At 47.0% G+C, this 20,900-nt stretch overlaps 1 protein-coding gene across 2 annotated transcripts in view; it reads left to right on the forward strand.

The window, feature by feature from the left end:
* ANKLE2 (ankyrin repeat and LEM domain containing 2) overlaps positions 1-20,900 on the forward strand; it is a 258,310-nt gene that overhangs the window by 121,890 nt on the left and 115,520 nt on the right. For both annotated transcript variants that reach the window (XM_063964705.1, XM_063964704.1), the window contains exons 5-6: positions 6,704-6,892; positions 6,981-7,103. In XM_063964705.1, the coding sequence (XP_063820775.1) occupies positions 6,704-6,892; positions 6,981-7,103 (312 nt within the window). The remainder of the gene's footprint in view (positions 1-6,703; positions 6,893-6,980; positions 7,104-20,900) is intronic.

Genomic DNA, 20,900 nt, shown 5'->3' on the forward strand with positions numbered 1-20,900 from the left:
AGAGCACACCTATACTGTGTGCATTACAGAAAGCACTGATACCAAAAAAGTGGACATCTCAGTCCTTCCACATTTAGCCGAACAGATGTATACAAGGCATTGGCTTAAGCTTGTAGACATTGGCTCGGATGGAAGCTGAGTTTGTCCCATAGTGAGTGGGGAGGACAATGATAAGCATGAGTAATTCTAAGAGGCGTTTTAACGTTTCACAACACGCAAAACAGTAAGACCTAAAACATGCTATGTGCATATATATGAGGCATGAGAATAAAGTCACAGCACACAATTTAGTACAAAGACAAATAGTATAGAGAATCAGGAGGTGAATAATCAACTGTTTCAGCATCCAAATGCAATACAAAGCTGATACCTGTTGCAGACACACCTGGCATCCACCCCAACCAGCGGTCCCCATACCAAGAATGCCAATACTGTACAAGGATGTTATACACCCATTTCAGATACATTCGAATGAAGTGCGACTATACCTGCTAAAAGGTACAAAACTCTTGAGCCACAGCAAGCCTGAATCTTTCTACAGTGCAAACTGGTCCAATGTTAACTATCGTGTGTTATAAAAGTGAAATAAAAAGGACTGCAGTGCTTATTTAAAAAAGAAAAGAAACTAAATTGTGCGGAAGGATCACATCAGGTGTATAAATTACAGTCTTCTACATTAGATTGATATCTGGTTGCACCTTTTTTTGTGTTTGAAACTTAAAATGGAAAGATAATGGGTGTATTCAATCCATTCCGACATGCATTTGCACCTGCCAGCGTCTGTGGCAGCAGAGGAGATGTCTGCGTTGGCGGGGGTTGCACTGCAGGGAGAGAGAAGTGCCTGGCCCGGGGACAGCCAGGCAAGGTACCTCTCATCCCCGTAGCCCGCCGCACCACTCCGTCTCTTCACCTCATTCCGACTTGTTTTCAAGTCGGATTGAGTTTGTCGGAAAGGGGGACAAAACCGGTCGGATTTGGCCCCATTTCCAACAGAAGCACGCGATCCACATGTTTTCCGACAAGTCGGGGGGAAAAATGCACATTTTGAATAGGAACCCCTTCCGACTGAAATCTGTCGGAAGCTGACATCTTTCCGACAAGACGGCAGCTTCCGACAGCTATTGAATACATCCTTATATTATATTTCTCTGACGTCCTAGTGGATGCTGGGAACTCCGTAAGGACCATGGGGAATAGCGGGCTCCGAAGGAGGCTGGGCACTCTAGAAAGATTTATGACTACCTGGTGTGCACTGGCTCCTCCCACTATGACCCTCCTCCAAGCCTCAGTTAGATTTTGTGCCCGGCCGAGGTTGGATGCACACTAGGGGCTCTCCTGAGCCCTTAGAAAGAAAGTATAGATTTAGGTTTTTTATTTTCAGTGAGACCTGCTGGCAACAGGCTCACTGCAGCGAGGGACTAAGGGGAGAAGAAGCGAACTCGCCTGCTTGCAGCCGGATTGGGCTTCTTAGGCTACTGGACACCATTAGCTCCAGAGGGATCGACCGCAGGCCCAGTCCTTGGTGTTCGGTCCCGGAGCCGCGCCGCCGTCCCCCTTACAGAGCCAGAAGCAAGAAGAGGTCCGGAAAAACGGCGGCAGAAGACATCAGTCTTCACCAAGGTAGCGCACAGCACTGCAGCTGTGCGCCATTGCTCCTCATACACACTTCATACTCCGGTCACTGAGGGTGCAGGGCGCTGGGGGGGGGGGGCGCCCTGAGAAGCAATAATAACACCTTGGCTGGCAAAAATTCCACAATATATAGTCCCAGAGGCTATATATGTGGAAAATACCCCTGCCAGAATATGGAAAAAAGCGGGAGAATAGTCCGCGGAAAAGGGGCGGAGCTATCTCTCACAGCACACTGGCGCCATTTCTCCTTCACAGATCCGCTGGAAGGAAGCTCCCTGGCTCTCCCCTGCAGTCTACACTAGGGAACAGGGTAAAAACAGAGAGGGGGGGCACTAAATTTAGGCGCAGTATATAATGTATAAAAAAAGCAGCTATAGGGGACATAACTCAGTTAGTCCCTGCATTATATAGCGCTCTGGTGTATGCTGGCATACTCTCACTCTGTCCCCCCAAAGGGCTTTTGTGGGTCCTGTCCTCATTCGGAGCATTCCTTGTGTGTGTGCGGTGTGTCGGTACGGCTGTGTCGACATGTTTGATGAGGATAATGATGTGGAGGCGGAGCAGATGCCTTTAGAAGGGATGTCACCCCCTGCGGGGCAGACACCTGAGTGGATGAGCTTATGGAAAGTAATGAGTGCACACCAGTGTCGACGACGATGAGTCTAACCTGATGCCCACTAAGGCCATTCACTGCATGATTGAGGCAATGAAAGAGGTGTTACACATTTCTGATATAACTACAGGTACCACTAAAAAGGGTATTATGTTTGGAGAGAAAAAACTACCCGTAGTTTTTCCCCCATCAGATGAATTAAATGAAGTGTGTGAAGAAGCGTGGGCTTTCCCTGATAAAACGTTCCCTTTCCCGCCAGAGGATAGGTCACGTTGGGAAACACCCCCCAGGGTGGATAAAGCGCTCACACGTTTGTCTAAAAAGGTGGCACTACCGTCTCCGGATACGGCCGCCCTCAAGGAACCTGCTGATAGAAAGCAGGAGGCGATCCTGAAGTCTGTATATACACACTCAGGCATTATACTTAGGCCAGCTATTGCGTCAGCTTGGATGTGCAGTGCTGCCGCTGCGTGGTCAGATAAACTGTCAGAAAATATTGACACATTAGACAGAGACACGATCCTGTTAACCATAGACCATATAAAAGACTCAGTCTTATATATGAGAGATGCACAGAGGGAAATCTGCCGACTGGCATCTAAAGTAAGTGCATTGTCCATTTCTGCTAGGAGAGGCTTATGGACTCGCCAGTGGACAGGAGATGCAGATTCTAAAAAGCACATGGAAGTGTTGCCATATAAGGGTGAGGAATTATTTGGGGATGGTCTCTCGGACCTAGTTTCCACAGCAACGTCTGGGAAGTCAGCATTTTTACCCCATGTCCCCTCACAGTCTAAGAAGGCGCCGTTTTATCAGGTTCAGTCCTTTCGGACCCAGAAAAACAGGCGTGGAAAAGGCGGGTCCTTTCTGTCCAGAGGCAGAGGTAGGGGAAAAAGACTGCAACAAACAGCAGGTTCCCAGGAGCAAAAGTCCTCCCCCGCTTCTTCCAAGTCCGCCGCATGACGGTGGGGCTCCACAGGCGGAGCCAGGTACGGTGGTGGGTCGCCTCAAGAATTTCAGCGATCAGTGGGCTCGCTCACAGGTGGATCCCTGGATCCTGCAAATAGTATCTCAGGGGTACAAACTGGAATTCGAGGCGTCCCCACCCCACCGGTTCCTAAAATCTGCCTTGCCGATTGCTCCCTCAGACAGGGAGGCGGTGCTAGCGGCAATTCACAAGCTGTATTCCCAGCAGGTGATAATCAAGGTACCCCTACTTCAACAAGGCCGGGGTTATTATTCCACACTATTTGTGGTACCGAAACCGGACGGTTCGGTGAGACCCATTTTAAATTTAAAATCCTTGAACACGTACATAAAAAAATTCAAGTTCAAGATGGAATCGCTCAGGGCGGTTATTGCAAGCCTGGACGAGGGGGATTACATGGTATCCCTGGACATCAAGGATGCTTACTTGCATGTCCCCATTTACCATCCTCACCAGGAGTACCTCAGATTTGTGGTACAGGATTGCCATTACCAATTCCAGACGCTGCCGTTTGGCCTGTCCACGGCACCGAGGGTATTTACCAAGGTTATGGCGGAAATGATACTCCTTCGAAAAAAGGGAGTTTTAATTATCCCGTACTTGGACGATCTCCTAATAAAAGCGAGGTCCAAGGAACAGTTGTTGGTGGGAGTAGCACTATCTCAGGAGGTGCTGCACCAGCACGGCTGGATTCTGAATATCCCAAAGTCACAGCTGGTTCCGACGACACGGCTACTGTTCCTGGGTATGATTCTGGATACAGTCCAGAAGAAAGTGTTTCTCCCGGAGGAGAAAGCCAGGGAGTTGTCATCTCTAGTCAGAGACCTCCTGAAACCAAAACAGGTATCAGTGCATCGCTGCACACGGGTCCTGGGAAAGATGGTGGCTTCTTACGAAGCAATTCCCTTCGGCAGGTTCCATGCCAGAATCTTTCAGTGGGACCTGTTGGACCAGTGGTCCGGATCGCATCTTCAGATGCATCGCTTAATAACCCTGTCTCCAAGAACCAGGGTGTCTCTACTGTGGTGGCTGCAGAGTGCCCATCTTCTAGAGGGCCGCAGGTTCGGCATACAGGACTGGGTCCTGGTGACCACGGATGCCAGCCTTCGAGGCTGGGGGGCAGTCATACAGGGAAGAAACTTCCAAGGACTATGGTCGAGTCAGGAGACTTCCCTTCACATAAATATTCTGGAACTAAGGGCCATCTACAATGCCCTAAGTCAAGCAAGATCCCTGCTCCTACACCAGCTGGTGCTGATCCAGTCAGACAACATCACGGCAGTCGCTCATGTAAATCGACAGGGCGGCACAAGAAGCAGGATGGCGATGGCAGAAGCCACAAGAATTCTCAGATGGGCGGAGAATCATGTACTAGCACTGTCAGCAGTGTTCATTCCGGGAGTGGACAACTGGGAAGCAGACTTCCTCAGCAGACACGACCTCCACCCGGGAGAGTGGGGACTTCACCCAGAAGTCTTCCAGATGCTGGTAAACCGTTGGGAAAAACCACAGGTGGACATGATGGCGTCCCGTCTCAACAAAAAGTTAAAAAGATATTGCGCCAGGTCAAGGGACCCTCAGGCGATAGCTGTGGACGCTCTAGTGACACCGTGGGTGTACCAGTCGGTTTATGTGTTCCCTCCTCTGCCTCTCATTCCAAAGGTATTGAGAATAATCAGAAAGCGAGGAGTAAACACAATTCTCGTGGTTCCGGATTGGCCAAGACGAGCGTGGTACCCGGAACTTCAAGAGATGCTCTCAGAGGACCCGTGGCCTCTACCGCTCAGACAGGACCTGTTACAGCAGGGGCCCTGTCTGTTCCAAGACTTACCGCGGCTGCGTTTGACGGCATGGCGGTTGAACACCGGATCCTAAAGGAAAAGGGTATTCCGGAAGAAGTCATTCCTACGCTTATTAAGGCCAGGAAAGATGTTACGGCAACGCATTATCACCGCATATGGCGGAAATATGTTGCATGGTGCGAGGCCAATAAGGCCCCAACAGAGGAATTTCAACTAGGTCGATTTCTGCATTTCCTGCAAGCAGGAGTGGATATGGGCCTAAAACTAGGCTTCATTAAAGTACAGATCTCGGCTCTGTCGATTTTCTTTCAAAAAGAACTAGCTTCAGTACCTGAAGTTCAGACATTTGTGAAAGGAGTGCTGCATATTCAGCCCCCATTTGTGCCTCCTGTGGCACCGTGGGATCTCAACGTGATGTTGAGTTTCTTAAAATCACATTGGTTTGAGCCACTAAAGACCGTGGATCTGAAATATCTCACGTGGAAAGTGGTCATGTTATTAGCCTTGGCTTCAGCCAGGCGAGTGTCAGAATTGGCGGCTTTATCATGTAAAAGCCCTTATCTGATTTTCCATATGGATAGGGCAGAGTTGAGGACTCGTCCCCAATTTCTCCCTAAGGTGGTGTCAGCGTTTCACCTGAACCAGCCTATTGTGGTGCCGGCGGCTACTAGTGAATTGGAGGACTCCAAGTTGCTAGACGTTGTCAGGGCCCTGAAAATATATGTTTCCAGGACGGCTGGAGTCAGAAAATCTGACTCGCTGTTTATCCTGTATGCACCCAACAAGCTGGGTGCTCCTGCTTCTAAGCAGTCTATTGCTCGCTGGATTTGTAGTACAATTCAGCTTGCACATTCTGTGGCAGGCATACCACAGCCAAAATCTGTAAATGCCCATTCCACAAGGAAGGTGGGCTCATCTTGGGCGGCTGCCCGAGGGGTCTCGGCTTTACAACTTTGCCGAGCAGCTACTTGGTCAGGGGCAAACACGTTTGCAAAATTCTACAAATTTGATACCCTGGCTGAGGAGGACCTGGAGTTCTCTCATTCGGTGCTACAGAGTCATCCGCACTCTCCCGCCCGTTTGGGAGCTTTGGTATAATCCCCATGGTCCTTACGGAGTTCCCAGCATCCACTAGGACGTCAGAGAAAATAAGAATTTACTCACCGGTAATTCTATTTCTCGTCCGTAGTGGATGCTGGGCGCCCATCCCAAGTGCGGATTGTCTGCAATACTTGTAAATAGTTATTGTTAACTAAAGGGTTATTGTTGAGCCATCTGTTGAGAGGCTCAGTTGTTTTTCATACTGTCGAACTGGATATAGTATCACGAGTTGTACGGTGTGATTGGTGTGGCTGGTAAGAGTTTTACCCGGGATTCTAAATCCTTCCTTATTATGTCAGCTCGTCCGGGCACAGTGTCCTAACTGAGGCTTGGAGGAGGGTCATAGTGGGAGGAGCCAGTGCACACCAGGTAGTCTGAAATCTTTCTAGAGTGCCCAGCCTCCTTCGGAGCCCGCTATTCCCCATGGTCCTTACGGAGTTCCCAGCATCCACTACGGACTACGAGAAATAGAATTACCGGTGAGTAAATTCTTATTTATATCGTGTGTGTGAATATATATTTAAAAAAAAAAATGTATTTTTTTTTGTGCTTTGTTTTCCCATACAGGAAGGGTGCAGATACAATGTCCTTCATGTGGCTGCTAAGGAAAACCAGGCTGGTATCAGCCAACTCCTGTTGGATGCCTTGGAGAACCCAGAATTCATGAGACTCATGTACCCTGATGATGATTACATCATGCTTCAGAAAAGGATTAGATATATTGTTGATCTGTATCTCAACACACCTGATAAAATGGTAAATGAACAAAGTAAAACTGTGGTACTTTTGTAAAATGTCTCTAATTTTGTTGGCAACAGGTAATTTGTAATTTCATTTCTCTCAGGTTTTTGATACACCTCTGCATTTTGCTTGCAAGTTTGGCAATGTAGAGGTTGTAAATGTGTTGTGCTCGCATCCTGACGTCATGAAAAATCCTAGGAACAAGTATAACCAGACGCCAGAGGAGGTAAATGGCTCTCCTTTATTTTTATAATTTTGTAAAATAGCACTTTTTAAAGCACACGTTCACTTTAGTCTTTATTTTTAAGTTATTAAATCTTGTTTAATGTGAGTTTATGTAGCCTATTGTAAGTTTATTTGCTTGTTCTGTACAGTCTGCTTTGGTGCTTGCAGGTATTTCTTTCATCCATCTGAGGTACGCTGCACACTTACTGATGGGTTAGAGTGTGTGGGATAGGAGTTTGATACAGAACCTATAAAAACTAGATCCTCCCCCCCTCTAACCCCTCCCATCTCCAGCCTGACCAGCAGATTACCTCCATTTTAGTTTTGTGCATTGGAGGACAGGCACAGTTTTTCTTCCATATGCCAGATTCCATGCTCGGGCCCATTCAGGCTCAGATTCTGGGCTCTTGGAATCAAATGGGTCCACATCTGGACTTGCAGTTGTGACTGATGTTGGTTCAGACTCGACAGTTTCTCCGTTGTTGGCTTCACAGTCCTACTCTAACCAAGGGGGGCACCGTTCACTGTTTGGTCTTGGATGATGGTTGCCACGGACGCCAGCCTCATAGGTTGGGGTGGCCGATGTTTCAATCTCGGCACTTCCAGGGACTCTGGAAAGGTCAAGAATCGAAGTTACCGATCAACATTCTAGAGTTGAGAGCAATTCGGTATGCTCTAAATCAGGTACAAACCAGCGTCAAAGGTCGTCTGGTACACATTCAATCAGACAACGGCATGACTGTGGCTTACATAAACAAACAAGGCGGAACTCGCAGGTGGAGAGACATGAAGGAGGTCGACCATATTCTCCAGCGGGCGGAACGGTGGATTGTAACCATCTCCGCAGTTCACATTCCAGGAGTGGACAACTGAGAAGCAGATTTCTTAAGCCGTCACACGATACATCCGGGAGAGTGGGAACTTCATCAAGAAGTCTTTCTGGCTCTAGTGTCTCTGTGGGGAGCACCCGACATCGACCTCATGGCATCTTGTCTCAACCGAAAGCTACCTCGGTACGGCTCACGAACTCAGGATCCTCAAACAACGCTAATCGATGCCTTGACAGTTCCGTGACAATTTTGACTGGCATATATGTTTCCGCCATTTCCCTTGATACCGCGCTTACTTCAACGCCTCCGGAGAGAAGGTCTCCCGGTCCTTCTTGTAGCACCAGACTGGCCTTGTCAGTGGTACACTTTTCTCCACAGCAGAGTGACCAAGGACCCGTTCCGTCTACCTCTGCGTTCCGATCTACTTCTACAAGGTCTTTGTCACCACCATGATTGAAATAGTCTGGCTTTGACAGCTTGGTTCTTGAATCCAACATTTTAAGAGCGAAAGGGTTATCTCGACCAGTGGTGAAGACTATGCTTCAAGCTAGAAAGCCAGTCACCTCTCGTATTTATCCCAGAGTATGGCATATCTATATTGCTTGGTGTGAAAGGCGTGGGTTGTCACCGCACCTCTTTCGTTTGCCTCGTCTGTTGTCTTTCTTTCAGGATGATACGACTTAAGAGGAAACAGATCCTCTTAAGCCCCAGCGGATATTTTTGGAGGCATGCCTGTATTGCAGCGGCTGTTTCTCGTGCAGGAGTGCATGTGCTGAATGTCTGTCTCGCCTGCGCAGACTGCTGTGCCTGTCTGTCCCATCCGGTTCTGTCTGCTGTCTCCAAACTCCGGCTGCATAGAAATCGCCAATAAGAGGGTCTATGCGTGGCCAGGGACTGCGGCTTCGGAGCTTAGTGATGGGTAGGAGGGATGGTCTGCCCGGGGGAGGCTGTGGAATTGGGACAAATTATTCCCTTGCATATGCTGATATATCTGACTCCTACTTTTTCTCTACTCAGCGTTGCTTTGCCTGGCAGTTTCTTTCCAGCAGCTTCTGCTGAGTCTGCAGCCTGTGTGTAGAGCTTGCTGTCCCGCTGCTTGCCATCTTAATTTGGATGATGCGGGTCTTGCCTGCCAGTACAGTAGTGAGCATAGATGAGTCAAAGCTGTGCTGTTTGCATCTAGTATATGTGGCCTCGACACCATGCTTTATTGTTAATATTAAATACTTCCATACAAGGCGATTAACCAAACTACACCATAATACATCTCTTTTCTTATCTCAAAATATCACCCATCCTGAACTCTCCGTACAAGATCTGCATGTCTCATCCACACTTATTTCTCGCTCCCATTTACGATTACAGGACATTCTTCGGGCTGCGCACACACTGTAGAATGCTCTCCCATGCACAGTAAGATTCTCCTGTAGTCTCCAAATCTTTAAGCATTCTCTGATAACTCACCTCTTCAGGCAAGCTTATCAAATTCTGTAACCGCCCACATAGGGGGGCATGCAGTTAAGTTATTTTTTTTTATTTCACCTAGCTGGAAAAAAAAAAAGTGACTTTTTGCTATTTTTAGGGCAAATGGGGATTCGCTCTTAAATAGTAGGGCTGTTTTTTTGCCTAGTTGAAAAATTTAGCAGGAGTGAAAAAAAAAAAAAAAATATAAGGGAAAAAAAAAAAAAATGAAAAGGCATTGGTGAAAATTTCCCTAATGAAACGGTTGAAAACAGGCCTCAATTGAATAGGCAGGGGGTGAAATCAACCGCTCTGAGATTACTGGAGAAAATTGCATACCCCTTCATAAGCTATCCTACTCAAGTACACCCCCTCTATAGAGTCCACACATCCCCATACATTGTCTTTATTCACTTCACATCCTCCTGACCCCTGGCCACCATTGCTGTGTGACTGTCATACAGCTCTTTGTAATCTGGCTAGACCATTTTGCAGTAGATGGCACCTGTTCTTATCAATGCTTAATCTCCCTATAGATTGTAAGCTTGCAATCAGGACATTCCTACCTCCTGTCATTGTTTCCAATTGTAAAACGCAGCGGAATATGCTGTGCTATATAATAAACTGTTAATAAAAAAAGAATTGTCTGAATCATGGATACTATAGCTTTGCAAATCTTTAGTAGTGAGCCTGCCATTACTACATGTAGTGTTGTGCCAGACTACTCACAGGCCCTCATTCAGATGTAGTAGGAGTAGCTATCGCTGCTGCTTACGTGGAAGCAGCAGCGATAGCTCTAATATGGTAATGCAGCAGGAGGTGCCAGACGCTGTGATCGTTACCATTCTCTGTGATGGAAAGCTGATGTCTGCTTAAGCGTTCTACAAAGTTTAGAGAACTCCTGGTGTATTTGGCAGAAGTTTGGACTGTACATTTTCTGCATAGCTTATATTTTGTCTTTCCTGCAGTCTTGTTGTCTTGTTTGGATGGTGACCTTCATCTGTCCTTCTTAAAGGTCCAGGTTTCAGCGCTTTCGGTTTATTGCGCTTTCTAGGATTTACTCTTGATTCTTCATGCTCTGCAACATTCTCCTTTTTAAGCCTTTGGAGTCAGTCAACATCCTTCCTTGGAAAACTGTTCTTGTGTTGGCTATCTCTTCAGTCCACCAGATCTCCGATCTGCGTGCCTTATCTCATAGGTCTCCCTTCTCAAATTTTTTTTTTTTTTTAATCATCCGGATTAGTAGTTTTTGTGAACTATCCGCTCCTTCCTTTCAAAAGTTGTCTCCATATAAACCAGGAGATCATTGTCCAGTCTTGCCAGCGGGCTAGTGACTTTCAATCGTCTGTCAGAGTGCTTGGATGTAGTACAGGCTCTCCGCGTTTATGTGGAAAAGTCTAAGGATTCAGTTCAGACTTTCTGTTCTCTGTTCAGTGGTCAATAGGTTGGGCTGTCTCAAACGTTGCTCATTATATCACGTTTATTCCTTAGGATGTATTCTGGTTTCGCACTTGGTTGCCGCACACTCTACCTGATTGGGCAGGTCCTTCTGGGTGGCACCGCATGGGGCTTGAGATAACAGGGCTGCCACTTGGTTCTCTGCACACACCTTCATTTGTTTTTACCGCTTCATCTCCTTCGCCTGTTTGGAGGCTAGTTTTGGGCGAAGGGTACTTCTTGCAGCTCAGGAGTGTTTCCTTCCTTAGTGAACACCTTTGGGGCGTCTCCATGGTCGTCTTCTCCAGTGTTCCCCATGGTTGTGTTAGAAAACAAGATTTTTGTGCTCACCTGCTAAATATTTCTCTTTTTTAGGGGTGTATTCGGGTTTTTATTTATACCAGATTCCAAACCCTTTTGTTTGTCTGTTTTTGTGCCAGATTTCTTCTCCTCTTCCTCCTCCTCCTTTACTCTCCTTCTCAGGCTTTCCTAATAGAAACTGTCTTGCCTGTGCAGGGGGTGTGGTATAGGGGAGGAGGAGCCTGGGCTGGCCTGAAAAGCTAACCTTTTACTGCCCAGCCTTCTACAGCACTGCTATACGCTGTTGTGTTCTCTGAAGTACCCCATGGCATTAGAGAAACAGACTTAGCAGGCAAGAACCAGAATCTTGTTTTAAAATTGTTTGACCAATTAAAATATGAATTACCTGTCCCAAACTACTTGTTCTGCAGATGCCTACAGTTATGACACTCCTACGGGTTTACTTTCAGAGACTACCTTTTTGAAGATTTGTGTTCCTGGGACTTGGGGTGTTCTGATGATTGGAGGCTGGTCCTGACCAAGACAAGCTGGGTACACACCTAAAGATTTATCTGTCCAATCTGTCTGGTGGGAACAAAAATCTGGTAATGTAAATGAAAATCAACCAATTGCTCCCAAATGCAGGAATACAGACAAAAACGATTGTTAGAAAAATTTGTTTGATGTAACAAATTCATCCTGAGCAGCAGTTGTCTATTTTCCATTGCTTGGGAGCAAATGATTGATTTGTAATTTCCTCACATATATTATCAGATTTTTGTTCCCACCATACAGATTGGGCGGATAAATCTTTAGGTGTGTCCCCAGCTTTAGGATACTATCTTATGTATGTTTTTCAAGAAATCCCCTTTTTCCATCTATCAAAGGGTATACCTCACTCTTAAATATACTTGGTAACTCTTGTTTCTCTTAAACTAGCTATATAATCAGGCGCAACTAATGTAAATCAATGGTATTAATCTGGATAAAGAATATTTATCGATTAAAAGAAAATTTAGCTGCTCCCAATGAATAATCTGCAGTTATTCAAAAAACAATAAAAATATACAATGTGTAGGGAGCGCTATTTAGTCATATACATATGAAATTTAATAGTAGCAAAGGTAAATAGCACATTTGATATGTAAACACATTGGTTCATTTTTAGAAACCTATGTATCCATATATAAAAGTCACTGGTTTCTGGACCCACCGCAATAATTGGATATATTAGACCACAGGTTCTCAAACTCGGTCCTCAGGACCCCACACAGTGCATGTTTTGCAGGTAACCCAGCAGGTTCACAGGTGTATTAATTACTCACTGACATTTTAAAAGGTCCACAGGTGGAGCTAATTATTTCATTTTCGATTCTATGGGGAGACCTGCAAAACATGCACTGTGTGGGGTCCTGAGGACAGAGTTTGAGAACCTGTGTATTAGACTGATGCCGTTCTAAACACATCTATATAATATAATAGAAATAAGAGTCAATCGATTTTGTCTACACCTAAATAGCTACCTAATATATATGCTTTTTATTGGTAGCAATAAGAAAACAATGGTTCTTTGTTCTTCACTTTATTGTATGTAACTTTGAAATCTGGATAAAGAGACCACCAGGTGGATCCTCATAATAACTGACCACACCTGTGTTTCAATCAGCAGCCTTTTTTGATTGGATACCTGTTGCATGAATATCTGTTACTATGTACATTGAGAATTCCTTCTGAGGAAACCGCACGTCATTTTAGCAGAGAAACGCGTCAAGGTTCTCTTTTTATCATATCTCTGGTGTGCTGACCATAACGGACAAGCTTACTGCTGTGTTAATGAACTACGGACTTAACAGCCACTACAGAGCTCCACCATACCACTTCTGTGAGTCTCCTACTACCTGAGCACCACTTCCGTGTTGGGCAACCAATATAAAGAGCCGCTTCAAGCGCCGCTAACAAAGCCACTGCACAGAGCTGCTGTGGGCTGTCAGTCTGCATCAGGAGCCGCGTCACAGAGACACGAACAGAAACCTCTCTACGGAGCCGTTAATAGCTGCGCCCTCCCTCTTCTCTCGCTGGTGGTTACATACAGTCACATATAGCAACAGTGCTGCAGACGTATTCCAGCGTTAAAATCTGAAGGAGCGGTGAGTCAGAAGTGGTAGCAAAGCGTAAAAGCGTCACCTTCCTTAATGGAATTTACACAGCTACTTATTAACTCTTTGGACTAATATATCCAATTATTGCGGGGGGTCCGGAAACCAGTGACGTATGTATGTGTGTATATATATATATATATATATATATATATATATATATATATATATATATATATATATTAGTGATGAGCGGGTTCGGTTTTACTTGGTTCTCAAAACGGCATCTTATTGGCTCACGGATGTCACGTGTTTTGGATGGCCAATAAGATGCCGTTTTGAGAACCGAGTAAAACTGAACCCGCTCATCACTAATTTAATATATATATATACGAGCTTCTGCAATTTGCTCTTTGTTTGGGGAGTCCCATCCCCCCTCTTTGAAGTCTAGGACCTCCTCTTTGCCATCAGTATGCATGTTTGGTTTGGAGGAGGAAGATGAGCAGCAGTCACTACTGATGTGTTCAACCTGTTATCTTTGGTTAAGGTGATCATAGTTAGATCTTGGATGCTGGACTCCCCACTGTGTTATGATTATTGGGTTACCTTGGTATACGGCACTGATGCTAAAGATAACCTAAAGATAGTCTATTTAAAAACAAAAAATTAATTGCAAATGCGTGACTGCCTTGATTGGTTGTTTATGTCCAGTCAGGCTGCAAGGGAACACATCAGTAGCTTTGAAAAAATAGTGGTTGAAGCCAAACTGCCATGACAGTGATCAAGAGAGCCAACTTGAGTACGGTTTCTAAAACGTGGTCTAACTCCAGTATTGAGATCTGTACATTTAATTCAGTGTGCAAGGCAGCAACTCCAAAACAGTTGACTGCAAATTTCAAACTGTGGTGCAGGCAGATTTGAAACAGACTTTTCTTAAAAACTGCTCCTCAAACCAGGCATTACTTGTTTGTAAGTTCACTGGTGCAGTGGACTCTGCTCTTCGCCATGTTATCAACAAGTAAATGAGAGCACATGTGACATCAGCCTAAACAATCCTATATCTGTAAGTGCTTGGAAACAGTGAAGTGTTCTGGGGCATGGTTTGTATGCAGTTATTTCCTTAAGAAGTAAGGTCAATACGAATTGTAAATTAATGATTCAAAATTGATCTCAATCAGCATAGTAGTTACGCTAGCCATATGTCCTTTACTTTTTACCAGATCTGAACCCAGTTGAGTGTTTATGCTATGTTTCTTTTTCATCCACTAGGGGTCACTGGAGTACTCTTGGGATATGGACGGGGCGTAGCCGGAAATGGCACATTTAAATATTTAAATTAGTAACTGGTCACCCCCTCCATACTCCCATAGAGACTTCAGTATTTCTCTAACGTCCTAGTGGATGCTGGGGACTCCGTAAGGACCATGGGAATAGACGGGCTCCGCAGGAGACAGGGCACTTTAAGAAAGAATTTGGATACTGGAGTGCTCTGGCTCCTCCCTCTATGTCCCTCCTCCAGACCTCAGTTTGAATCTGTGCCCGGACGAGCTGGGTGCTACTTGGTGAGCTCTCCTGAGCTTGCTATAAGAAAGTATTTTGTTAGGTTTTTTATTTTCAGGGAGATCTGCTGGCAACAGACTCCCTGCATCGTGGGACTGAGGGGAGAGAAGCAGCCCTACTCTCTGAAGATAGGTCCTGCTTCTTAGGCTACTGGACACCATTCGCTCCAGAGGGATCGTACACAGGATCTCACCCTTTGTCGTCCGATCCCGGAGCCGCGCCGCCGTCCCCCTCGCAGAGCCGGAAGACAGAAGCCGGGTGAAAGAAGCAAGAAGACTTCGAAATCGGTGGCAGAAGACTCCAGTCTTCACATGAGGTAGCGCACTGCAGCTGTGCGCCATTGCTCCCACACTACACCCACATACTCCGGTCACTGTAAGGGTGCAGGGCGCAGGGGGGGGGGGGCGCCCTGGGCAGCAATTAGAGAACTCTTTGGCAAAAGTTTGCATAATATACAGTTGGGCACTGTATATATGTATGAGCCCCCGCCAAAATTGTACATGAAAGCGGGACAGAAGCCCGCCGTCGAGGGGGCGGGGCTTCTTCCTCAGCACTCACCAGCGCCATGTTTTTTCTCCACAGCACCGCTGAGAGGAAGCTCCCCAGTCTCTCCCCTGCAGTTACACGGTAGAAGAGGGTGAAAAGAGAGGGGGGGCACATAATTAGGCGCAAAAATCAATATAAACAGCAGCTACTGGGTTAACATTAAGTTACTGTGTTATTCCTGGGTTAATAGCGCTGGGGTGTGTGCTGGCATACTCTCTGTCTCTCCAAAGGGCCTTATGGGGGAATTGTCTTCAGATGAGCATTCCCTGAGTGTGTGGTGTGTCGGTACGTGTGTGTCGACATGTCTGAGGTAAAAGGCTACCCTAAGGAGGAGATGGAGCAAATATGTGTGTGAGAGGGTGTCTCCGTCGACCACGCCGACACCTGTTTGGATATGTGTAATTAAGTGCTAAGGTGAATTTATTGCACAAAAGATTAGAGAACAGACAGGAAATCTACCCATGTCTGTCCCTATGTCGCAGAGACCTTTAGAGTCTCTCAATGCTCACTATCCAAAATAATAGACACTGATATCGACACGGAGTTTGACTCCAGTGTCGACTACGATAATGCAAAGTTACAGCCAAAATGGCAGAAAAGTATTCAATATATGATTATTGTAATAAAAGATGATTTGCATATCACTGATGACTCCTCTGTCCCTGACACAAGGGTACACATGTTTAAGGGGAAGAAAGCTGAGGTAAATTTCCCTCCTCTCATGATGAAAAAGAGCGGGAATCTCCAGACAACAGACTGCAGCTTCCCACAAAGAATTCTCAGGCAGTATCCTTTCCCCACTAGGGCCAGGATATAATGGAAATCTTCCCCTAGGGTGTCACGTTTGCCCAAAAGGTAGCCCTGACGTAACAGCTATTCTCAGGGATCCTGCAGATAGCGTGCACATTCTGGTACACTTCTCAGACCGGCGATTGTGTCGGCATGGGTTTATAGCGCTGTGGCAGCGTGGACATGTACCTTATCAGCAGAGATTGAGACCCTAGTATGTATATAGATATATATAGGGATATATATATATATATATATATATATATATATATATATATTAAAGATGCTGTCTTAAGAGATATGTATATATAAAACATGCCCAAAGAGACATGAGTATACTGGGTCCTAGAGTCAAAGCCATGTCGATTTCTGCTTGACGTGTCCACGAGAGGGAAACATTGTTAACTGCAATTCACAAATTGTATCTTCAACAGGTGGTGGTCAAGGTTCCCCTCCTTCAACAAGGAGGGGGTTATTATTCGACCATGTTGTAGTCCCGAAACCAGACGGTTCGGTCAGACCCATATTGAATTTAAAATCCCTGAACATATACCTGAAAAGGTTCAAGTTCAAGATGGAATCTCTAAGAGCGGTCATTGCAAGCCTGAAAGGGGGAGATTTTATGGTGACTCGGGACATAAGGGATGCATACCTTCATGTCCCCATTTATCCACCTCATCAGGCGTACCTCAGAATTGCGGTACGGGATTGTCATTACCAATTTCAGACGTTGCCGTTTGGTGTCTCCACGGCCTTGAGAATATTCACCAAGGTAATGGCAGAAATGATGGTGCACCTGCGGAAGCAAAGTGTCACTATTATCACGTACTTGGACGATCTCCTCATAAAAGCGAGATCAAGAGAGCAATTGCTGAACAGCGTATCACTTTCTCTGGAAGTGTAACGGCAACACGGCTGGATTCTATATATTCCAAAGTCGCAGTTGGTTCCTACAGCTCATCTGCCTCTCCTAGGCATGATCCTAGACACAGACCAGAAAAGGGTTTATCTCCCGATAGAGAGAGCTCAGGAGCTCATGACACTGGTCAGGAATCTATTAAAACCACAACAGGTGTCAGTGCATCACTGCACTCGAGTCCTGGGAAGGATGGTGGCATCATACGAGGCCATTCCCTTCGGCAGGTTCCATGCAAGGAACTTCCAATGGGACTTACTGGACAAGTGGTCCGGATCACATCTTCAGATGCATCGGTTAATCACCCCATCCCCCAGGGCCAGGGTGTCTCTCCTGTGGTGGCTGCAGAGTGCTCACCTTCTCGAAGGTCGCAGATTCGGCATTCAGGACTGGGTCCTGGTGACCACGGATGCAAGCCTCCGAGGGTGGAAGGCAGTCACACAGGGAAGAAATTTCCAAGGGCTGTGGTCAAGACAGCAGACTTGCCTTCATATCAATATCCTGGAACTAAGAGCAATATACAACGCCCTAAGTCAAGCGGAGACCCTGCTTCGCGACCAACCGGTTCTGATTCAGTCAGACAATATCACCGCAGTGGCTCATGTAAACCGCCAAGGCGGCACAAGGAGCAGGGTGGCGATGGTAGAAGTCACCAGAATTCTTCGCTGGGTGGAGAATCACGTAAGCGCACTGTCAGCAGTGTTCATTCCGGGAGTGGACAACTGGGAAGCAGACTCCTCAGCAAGCACGACCTCCACCCGGGAGATTGGGGACTTCATTAAGAAGTCTTCATGCAGATTGCAAGTCGGTGGGAACTGCCACAGGTGGACATGATGGCATCCTGCCTCAACAAAAAGCTGCAGAGATATTGCGCCAGGTCAAGAGACCCTCAGGCGATAGCTGTGGACGCACTGGTGACACCGTGGATGTTCCCGTCGGTCTATGTATTTCCTCCTCTTCCTCTCATACCCAAGGTGCTGAGAATCATAAGGAGAAGAGGAGTGAGAACAATTCTCTTTGTTCCGGATTGGCCAAGAATGACTTGGTATCCAGATCTGCAAGAAATGCTCACAGAGGACCCGTGGCCTCTGCCTCTAAGACAGGACTTGTGCAACAGGGGCCCTGTCTGTTCCAAGACTTACCGCGGCTGCGTTTGACGGCATGGCGGTTGAACGCCGGAAACCTAGCAGAAAAAGGCATTCCGGATGAGGTCATTCCTACGCTGATAGAGGCTAGGAAGGATGTGACGGCTCAACATTATCACCGTATATGGCGAAAATATGTTGCTTGGTGTGAGGCCAGGAATGCCCCTACGGAGGAATTCCAGCTGGGCCGTTTCCTTCACTTCCTACAGTCGGGAGTGACTTTGGGCTTGAAATTGGGTTCCATTAAGGTCCAGATTTCGGTCCTATCCATTTTCTTTCAAAAAGTACTGGCTTCTCTTCCTGAAGTTCAGACGTTGTAAAGGGAGTGCTGCATATTCAGCCCCCTTTTGTGCCTCCAGTGGCACCTTGGGATCTTAACGTGGTGTTGAGTTTCCTGAAGTCACACTGGTTTAAGCCACTCAAAACCGTGGAGTTAAAATTTCTCACGTGGAAGGTGGTCATGCTATTAGCCTTGGCTTCAGCTAGGCGTGTGTCAGAATTAGCGGCTTTGTCACATAAAAGCCCCTATCTGGTTTTCCATATGGACAGGGCAGAATTGTGGACCCGTCCACAATTTCTACCAAAAGTGGTGTCATCTTTTCATATGAACCAACCTATTGTGGTGCCTGTGGCTACTCGTGACTTGGAGGATTCCGAGTTGCTGGATCTGGTCAGGGCTTTGAAGGTTTATGTAGCCAGAACGGCTAGAGTCAGGAAAACTGAGTCGCTGTTTATCCTGTATGCATCCAACAAGCTGGGTGCTCCTGCTTCAAAGCAAACTATTGCTCGCTGGATCTGTAACACGATTCAGCAGGCTCATTCTGCGGCTGGATTGCCGCTTCCAAAATCAGTAAAAGCCCACTCCACAAGGAAGGTGGGCTCTTCTTGGGCGGCTGCCCGAGGGGTCTCGGCATTACAGCTCTGCCGAGCAGCTACTTGGTCAGGTTCAAACACTTTTGCAAAGTTTTACAAGTTTGATACCCTGGCTGAGGAGGACCTTGTGTTTGCTCATTCGGTGCTGCAGAGTCATCCGCACTCTCCCGCCCGTTTGGGAGCTTTGGTATAATCCCCATGGTCCTCACTGAGTCCCCAGCATCCACTAGGACGTTAGAGAAAATAAGATTTTACATACCGGTAAATCTATTTCTCGTAGTCCGTAGTGGATGCTGGGCGCCCGTCCCAAGTGCGGACTTCTTCTACAATACTTGTATATAGTTATTGCTTAAATAAGGGTTATGTTGTGGTTGCATCAGGGTTGTTCTGATGCTCCGTTGTTGTTCATACTGTTAACTGGGTAAGTTTATCACAAGTTATACGGTGTGACTGGTATGAGTCTTGCCCTGGATTCCAAAATCCTTTCCTTGTACGGTCAGCTCTTCCGGGCACAGTTTCTCTAACTGAGGTCTGGAGGAGGGACATAGAGGGAGGAGCCAGAGCACACCAGTATCCAAATTCTTTCTTAAAGTGCCCTGTCTCCTGCGGAGCCCGTCTATTCCCATGGTCCTTACGGAGTCCCCAGCATCCACTACGGACTACGAGAAATAGATTTACCGGTAAGTAAAATCTTATTTTTTCTGTGCCTCTAGTCGGAAGGTACAAGTGGACAGAATGTCCTTAGACTCTTCAAACAAGATTATTTTTAATTTTTTCTACCCGATCCCTTCCCAGCTTATCAAAAAGCGTGGGTCCGGGATCGTTGGTGCTGCAGAAGGCAGCAGATGGTCTGCCGGTGCTCATAAAAGGAGCCCCGCCATTGACAAACATCAGCAGAGCTGATGGCAGCCTCAGGCTGCACATGGAAGCAGGACGGAGCTTAGCAGAGAAGCCCCGTCATGGCCTCCACAGGTGGTGCAGGTACTGAGCGGTTAGGCAGCTCTCACTGCCGCCGCTCACTTACTTTCTATTACTGTTTATTGTGGGCGGTCAGCTCATGCTGCCGCCCTCTATGTCGGGACTGTATTTTATTTATACAATGTATTATGTGTTTATACAACCCCTGCTGCCTGCCACTCGTCGCTCCCCAGTGCTCCCTCGCCGCTCGCTCTAGCCGCGCTCCCTACCCACCGCCCAGTGTGAGGATCCGGTGGGCTGGGCGCTTGCAGAGGGAGCCAGCGAGCAGTCCCCGGCACTGCCGTAGGGCCGCTCGCCGCTCCACGGCTCTCAGATGCCGGACTAGGTGCCAGACATCCCTCCTCCCTCCCGCCGTTACCAGCGCCTCTGGAGGGGAGGGCGAGCGGCCGCGGACAGTTCTGCTGCCGCGGCACGCTCTTTGATCCGCTCCCCAGTCTCAGCGCTCAAGCCGCTTCCTGCACCGTGACTTCTCTGCTCCCTGCTCCCGCCGCTCTCTGGCTCCCGTCCGCTGAAATGGACGGAGCTCGAGGGGGGGAGGCAGTGGAGGGAAGTCTGCCGCTTACACAGATGACCGCGGACAGCTCTTCTTGCTGCCGCGGTCCGAAGCTACAGAGGAGATCAGAGAGAGAGAGGGGGGGGAGGAATGCCCGCAGGGAGGCCCCAATAACTAAGCTGCGTTTTATGCAGCGGACAGCTCAGGCTTTTAAGCCTATGAGGGGGTTAAAGTAGGGCACTATAACAGCCTCTGTTTCCTGTACAGTGTACAATGTGTATATAGATATATATATATATGATTATAGAAATATACATGTATCTTGCTGTGTGTGTATATGAGTACATATATATATGTGTGTGTATATGGGTACA

Source organism: Pseudophryne corroboree, chromosome 1 (assembly GCF_028390025.1).
Source record: "Pseudophryne corroboree isolate aPseCor3 chromosome 1, aPseCor3.hap2, whole genome shotgun sequence".
In the NCBI taxonomy this organism is placed as follows: Eukaryota; Metazoa; Chordata; class Amphibia; order Anura; family Myobatrachidae; genus Pseudophryne; species Pseudophryne corroboree.